This window comes from Choristoneura fumiferana, unplaced genomic scaffold (assembly GCF_025370935.1).
Source record: "Choristoneura fumiferana unplaced genomic scaffold, NRCan_CFum_1 Sck3bRy_130;HRSCAF=317_pilon, whole genome shotgun sequence".
NCBI classification, from domain to species: domain Eukaryota; kingdom Metazoa; phylum Arthropoda; class Insecta; order Lepidoptera; family Tortricidae; genus Choristoneura; species Choristoneura fumiferana.
The window spans coordinates 9,277-16,831 of NW_027412812.1; the positions used below are offsets into that span (position 1 = coordinate 9,277).

At 36.7% G+C, this 7,555-nt stretch overlaps 1 protein-coding gene and 1 long non-coding RNA gene across 2 annotated transcripts; one reads left to right on the forward strand and one right to left on the reverse strand.

The window, feature by feature from the left end:
• Window positions 1-239: 239 nt before the first annotated feature.
• LOC141445005 (uncharacterized) lies at window positions 240-2,785 on the reverse strand. The gene is made up of 2 exons (XR_012453263.1): window positions 2,352-2,785; window positions 240-1,815 (listed from the first exon to the last, which is right to left on the reverse strand). It is a non-coding gene; the product is annotated as an uncharacterized lncRNA (long non-coding RNA).
• A 2,214-nt stretch (window positions 2,786-4,999) lies between these two features.
• LOC141445006 (protein polybromo-1-like) lies at window positions 5,000-7,277 on the forward strand (the record flags this gene model as incomplete). Its single annotated transcript, XM_074110784.1, is given in 7 exon segments — window positions 5,000-5,059; window positions 5,471-5,620; window positions 6,006-6,177; window positions 6,453-6,583; window positions 7,025-7,118; window positions 7,121-7,159; window positions 7,162-7,277. Coding segments are annotated over 7 exon segments (762 nt in total), but the record flags the coding sequence as incomplete, so codon positions are not given.
• Window positions 7,278-7,555: the final 278 nt, after the last annotated feature.

Genomic DNA, 7,555 nt, shown 5'->3' on the forward strand with positions numbered 1-7,555 from the left:
TCGCGATCGAAGTATAATGATCTCTAAGCAGGGAACAGACGGTCGAAAATAGAGAGCACACGCATAATATATAAGAAATAAGAGATAACTGGTTTTATTAACTCTGCGACCAGTTGATTTTTAGCAAGCACTCGAGTAGTATGATATGAATGTTGTGAGTTGTGATGGTGGTTTGTGTAGTTGTATGCCAGATGTGGTATTTCTTCGACACACAGTACCTAAATTTAACTCTCCGTATGTTACAGTGCTAAGAAAATTAAGTAGTAGGACACAAGAAATAATAAGTGTTGTGTATCTCCCAGTAATGATCGAATGTAAAATTTAATTAAGAGACCGCGTTGAAGTTAATTTAATAGTAAATTTGGAAAAAAAAAAATGTCAGTGTGTTTACCGAGATAATGATAAACTGATTTTGATGAAAGATCTAAATAGTGGTTCAGATATTTTAAAAATATAGAAATATCGTTGCTTTTCTATAAAATTGTAGGTATTTCAAATACGTTATTTAAAAATGATTTGAATCGTTAGAATTTCAAATTCAGTGGTTGGCAGTCACTAAATTTAAAATAACTGTTTCACTTGAAGCAGCGGTGAACAATATTAGTGAAAGTATAATTGGCGTCAGTTACGGTTTAAATTTAACTTGATGAAAATTAGTAGGTAGAATTTGAATTGAACCGTTAACGTATTTGAATTTAGTTAATGCAACAATATTTAGTTAACTTTAGGGTATAGATTGAAATTGTCGTTGAGATTTGAATTTTAAAACGCCGTCCGTTTCAACTGTGGCAAGTGACAGTTGAAATTCAAATAGGCCGTTGACGAGAAAGTGGTCAAAGGTCGGCAGAGTATTTGAATTTAAAGATAACGGTAAAGCGGTTTTAAAATTAGAGTTATTAAAAGAAAAAAAAGAACTATTAAATGAACCACTTAAGGGATCTCGGTAACTGAAACACTGGTTATGCCTATTATTCGCCTCTTACGAATTCCTAGACGGGGAATGGCGTTATTCTAAGCCCCGACCACCATACAGGGGCGAGAAAAACAGGGTACTTACTGCGAGATACACAGAACACACAAGATACACAATAAATTTTTGCACAATCACTGCAATTCTAGGCAAGAAAAACGTAACAATCAGAACCTCTCAAAAAAAAAACCCACGGGCGCCACTGTCAAGGGCAGACCTCTTGAGGGGAGGTTTGACCTTAAAGGAGGCCTAGTAAGTTATTCTTTGAGTAAAACAATAAGACTTTTTAACAATTTTTTAATTAAAAATTGAACACAAAAAATAACAGGCCTAGTTTGACAAAATTAAAAGTAAAAGTATTACGAGAATCTCAGGTAGTAAGTTCAAGCGATTTTATTGAGAGGTGGTTCTGATTATTCGGTCTCCCTGGCCTACACTTCCCTGGAGTCGGAGAGAAGAACCCGGAGCGAAGAGGCTGGCCACAGCAGGGGGGCCTGGTCCAGCTGAGTGGTCGTCGGTGCCGAGGTCAAAAGGGGCCTTAGGGCGGCAGGACGAGCAGCCTGGACAAGTGTTCCACGCCGGAACGATCAGGGTCTTGGACGAGCCAGGAAGGATGTGCAGTACTCCGGAAGTTAAGGCCGTCAGGGCTTAGTGTCAGGTTAGGGCGTAAAGGAGCCGCCTGAGCCGTGAGAGCTGTAGCCGAACGGAGCTTTGAAAGTTGTAGCCGTGCAGAGCGGAGAAAGCTGTAGCCGTACGGAGCTTGTAAGCCGTACGAAGGTTTGTAAGCCGTACAAAGGTTTGTAAGCCGTACAAAGGTTTGGAAGTTGAAGCCGTACGGAGGTGCCCTGTAAATTAGGTGGTGTCAGTTGTGGTCCAGTGCTAGATTGTTTGCCAGTCACTCCTCTGCAGCGATGCACCAACTCTTAGGGTGAGCTGAATTGCAGTGAGTGGCAAGACAATCATACGGAGTTACAGGCAGGCAAAGGAAAGTGATTCTAGTTTTATATAATTATTTAAAAAAACAAAAGGTAAAAATAAATAGCCTAAGTGACCGTTAAAATTTGAAATACAACAGTTCACTAAATAACCGTTAGAAGATTACATTTGAAATTAAACGTTACTTAGCTGAGTTTGAATTTATTTTAACACCGGTAAGCATCCGTTGCATAAAAGTAATAAGCATTAACATAGGTTCTGAGTTTATAACAACGGATGAGAGAAATTAACAAGTGTTAAAATATTAAGTATAAGAAATGTTTGAAATAAAAGATTCCCTGGCCAGGGGAAGCCTTCAGTTCAATTACACAAAGTTAAATTATAAAGAAAATAATTCTAATAAAATACACAGAAAAACACAAGAGTTAAATATCGGAGAACTTACCAAGTCTGGGCGTATGGAGCTTTCGAGAGAGCTGTTTAGTGTAGTGTGAGCTGTTGAATGTGTGTTTTACAGCTGTGCTTCAGCTTTTAAGGGCGAGAATATTACAGTTAGAATTCCCCCGGTCACAGCTGATCGACAGCACCCCCCTTGGCCGACAAAAACGGTCAAGGGTGAGTTGGTTATAGATATATTTAGTCGTACAAACTCGTGTAGTAAATGAGTGTAATAAAATGCCTACTTTTATAAAATAAATAAGTAAATAATAAATAAATATTAAATACATATTATTACGTAAATAAATGAGTCAAGAGAAAACTACGGTGGCGACCTCTAGAGTTCGTCCGCCATTCTGCTCAGAGATCCCTTATTGAGGAAAGCGCCATCTAGCTTACACTGAGCTAACTAAGATGTCAGCGATCGCCTATGTGCATCGTGACAATCATATATTTATTGTAATTTAAAATATATGCTAATACATAGACAGCACATTTTAAGTAGTTTAAAAAAAATAATGATTAACGATTACATTTATTTACACATCTAAGCCATACCACATACCCTATAGTACTAGGGTTTTGCGAAAGTCGCTCTGTGTGTCTTAGACACATTGAGTGTACAACGTCGTCGTGCCTATGTAGATTCAAGACGCGTATTTTGTATGGCGTACCGCCCTGTGGCTTGTACTTCACGACGCGTAACGTGCATGCGCGACCGTGGCCATCGGCCGCCCGCCTTTTACTTGATGACGCCGCATGTACATGTGGCCCAGGGCTATACGAAAAAGTTGTATCGTACCGTCCCTCTCACTCTCGTATTATAATATAAGCGTCAGCTCGGCCGTACAAACTTCGATTTTGAGTGTATAGCCCAGCGTGTTGCAGTCACTGTAATGCAAAGTTTATGCTATGGGTCCAACCTTATCGAAAAACACATTCAACTATTTTAAACATTTAACATTATACATACATACTTGGTTAGTTTAGCAGAGGCTGAAGTAAGTATTGATGACGAGTTTCGGGGTCCCTCTGGCATATGGTTTTCGGTAGTTCGACTACTGGTTAGCTTTGTTTTGGATATGTTTTGCGTCTTCAATGTGTTGTTTTATTTCAGCAATCGAGGTCAAAACGCGGTTGCAGTCCTCGCAGTAGTAGATGTCGTCAATCTGTAATATATAATCGATTTTAAAATAGGCAATGATAGGTACCTACCTAACTAAAGCCCCTCTTGTATCTAAATGTAAATATATATAAATAGAGCTGATATAGGGCAATAAATAAGTAACTTTTTGAATATACCTACCTAAACGTTACGTACCACGCTTAGAGCAACGCGGGCTTCCTATCGGAATTCCATAGGAAGCCCGCGTTGAATAGAATAGAATAGAAACGTTTATTTGCTAATTCACAAATTACATAAGCGTTGCTCTAAGGTACCACGTAAATACCTAAGTACCTACCTATTAGGTAGTACTTAATTAAATTATGTGATTTGTTTGATTGTTTGTACGGATACGTTACTACTAACTACGAGTAGGAGGGGTTTGGTTAAATTTTTATTTGTACGCACCTTGTAAATAGAGTCCTTTTTGAACTTAGTCATTTTAACCTGGCTTCTGAGGAGCTTCCTGTGCTGCTCCCAGCGAATATGCTTCTCTGCACTGTCCAGAGTGTCAAACGCCTCGTTGCACAGAACGCAACAGAAATCAATGTCTCCGTACAGAATAAAGTTCTTGAAAAACCTGTTCATGATGGCGATTTAGATATAATATCACAAAAACTAAAAAAAAAAACAGCAACCGTTGAATGTCGGGACGGTTTTATAAGAACGATTGGTTCAGGTAAGTTACAAAAATATTCAGAGATATTTGAAGGTAGTCCATATACTTTTTGGCGGGAGGGAGTGGCACGAAACAGTGTTGCTATAGTTTTGTTAATTGATGATTTAAAAATAGAAATGTTATTTTTAAAGTATTAATGTAACTATTGAACAGACAAAAAATAGTTTTACTGTAAGTATGTTTGATTTAGTGAAAGTAAATATAAAAAATAAATTAATTTGGAACTCACATTTGCTTGTCATCCTTCTGTGATCACATTTTTTTTTCAAGTGGCAATTATAATTTATGATGTGTTCCGTTCTCACTTCAAAAGACAGTCATTTTATCAATTAATAATATACAATAATTTTCATTTAGGTCCTTTAAAACTTTTTTAGGAATTTTCGTAAAAATCCAGTCAGAAAATGTGGCTTCTATCATTGAGGGTGCCTCTTAATAATTAAAGAATAATAACATTATGATAAGTAGTTTTTGACTGTCAAGCTACTGCAAATTCAAATGCGTAAAATGGAGCATATCTCAATGGACGGACGACGCTTGTTGTGGATCGAGTGCAAGCTAAATTATTTATCTTTATTTCATCTCATATAACTTAATGAATTTAACAGTATTCCAATATTTTGTAGTTTACATCCTAGACATTCTTAAACAATGTAACCACATGTTTTAATCACCCTACAATTGCTTAAAATCAGTGTTGTCTAGCTCGCTGCGGTGGATTTTGGTTTAGCCTGGTATAGATTGAAAATGAGTAAAAGACGTCGTGCCTCGTCGGTAGCCAGCCGCGGGGCTGACGGCGACGATAGCGACGATGGAGTGGAGCACACTCCAGGGCCTCCACCATCTGCCCGTAAAAGAAAAGCTAGATCCTGTAAGTCAACGCAGGGATACATTTTTTGCCGCGCGCGCGGCATTTTTATAAATCTTATTTATGTCGTTGACGTAAATCTGACCCAGCAGCCAGCAGGGAGCTTAATATTCATTTACCGTATATCTGCACTATCCTTCCTAATAACAATAACATCAATGCAAAAGTAACTCTCTTTCTATTACTCCTTCATGCTGTAACAGCTGAAACAATTTGGATGAAACTTGCTACAGACACAGTTTAAGACCCTGGGAAAGACACAGTGTAGTCCTTAATCTGGAAAATGCATAGTTCCTGTGGGATTGCGATAAATGAATTTGTTCAGAAACGAGAGCAACATGTCATTATACAAAAAATACTTGGTGTTAATTAAGTTAAGTTTTGAATCAAATAAATATATTTTCTTATTTGCAGAGTGAAAAGTGTCAACAGTTGTATGACACAATCAGGTCCTTCAAAAAGGAAGATGGTACATTGCTTTGCGACTCATTCATTAGAGCTCCGAAGAGGCGCCAAGAGCCACAGTATTATGAAGTAGTATCGCAGCCTATTGACTTATTGAGGGTATGGATGGAGAACTCAATATTTGATGTTTTTGTTTGATAGTAAATTTTACTGATTCAAAATATGTATATAACTCACTACCTTAAAAAATGTTGCTTAGTCAATTTTCTCCTTTCAAGCGTTGATGTGATTTTTCACCAGTAAAAAAAGTTATTGTAAATAAAGTTTTTTGGTTTATGAGTTTTCAGCATCATTTTTATGTTCATCTGCCTGTTTAAACTGTTATAAGTGAAAAGTTATCAATTACTGAATTGTTAATTGTAATTGTTTCTCTAAAAGAGAAAAGATTAAAAAAAATGATTTCTTACACATTTTCTTTTCAAAATTCCAGCATAATAATCATGCTTGAACAACTTGCAAGAAATATTTTGTAATATATGTGCAGGTGCAGCAGAAACTCAAGATGGACTCTTACGAGGACCTGGATGAGCTATCAGCTGACATTGAGCTGCTGGTTAACAATGCCAAAGCTTTTTACAAGCCTGATTCTTCTGAGTACAAGGATGCCATTGAACTGTGGAAACTGTACACGCATACAAAGCAGGCTTTAGAGAATGGTGAGGAATTTTAATGAACTAAAAGAATTTCTTTGCTCACCTGCAACCTTATGATAGCTAAGTTTATGCAATATATGCGTCTTCATGCAGTTCCTTCACCTCCACACTGTAAGAACACAAATCAACCAAATTTTCAATTTTTTTTATTTTTTATTGTAAATTCACACACCTTGTCAGGAAGATTTTAGTTACACTCTTTACGATTCATTGTATAAACTTGTTATACCTAAAAACATGTGAAAATAAAATAAATAACCAAGCTGTGTAACTTTCAGGTGAAGAAGTGAAACCTCCACGAGTATCTCGCACGGGCTCGCTCTCCCGAAGGTCCGATGTGGCTGAGGACTTATCTGAGACCTCCACTAACAATGAAGAGGACAATGTGTTTGAAGAACTATTCAGTGCTGTAAGTTTTGCTGTGTTTCTTGGGAATGTCAACTAATTTTTATTTGTATGAACAATTAACCAGTAATGGACTTATTGGTCTGTTGCAGGCTGTATGACCATGAACAATCAAAGATAAGAATTTTTCACTGAATCTTATGTATAATTTTACTTTTAAAGTTATGTACAAACAAAATAATAAAGACAGTAGAACAATAGTAATGTATCTTGATTTGTGAGGCATCATTAGATGAGATATTTTATCAAATTTAGGTCCCTAATAAAATCCATAAGCCTATAGTCACAATTTCTAAAGATAATTTCAACAAAAAAGATGTGGTAGAAATTAACAATGTTGCACAACTTATTGAGCTTATCTAGGCTATATTTATACTGATTCAGTTTTATCCCAAACTTTAATCTTAATAATAAAATAAAACAAAATCCAACATTTTTACCACAGGTAATGTCTGCAAACTCTGAGGGGCGCCCTCTCTACACAGCCTTCCAGTTTCTCCCCTCCAAACGCCGATACCCTGACTATTATGGTGTAATAGACTCCCCATAGACCTCAAGACCATAGCCCAGAAGATCCAAGGCGGGAGTATGCTAACCTGAACGAATTAGAAAAGGATCTGCTGCTCATGGTCAGAAATGCTTGCCATTTCAATGAACCTGGCAGCTTTATTTATAAGGATGCAAAGACTTTAAAAAAGGTATGTCATGAAGCAAAATTAAGTCTCTTTCACTCATATCCGTCATATTTACTCATATCAACATGTGTTGATACAAATTTGTCGATATAACCTTGTGTAGACGCGAAATGAAAATGTTTGTCACTTTTGGGGCTTTATTTTCATAGCTTTAGGGAAAACAACAAAATAATACAACAAATAATAAAGTAACGAAATTTTCACAATAACGGAAATAGTTCTAAGCAATTTTCCATCCAGGTATCTTGTATTGATCTTTAATTAAACTTTCAAACGAGAGC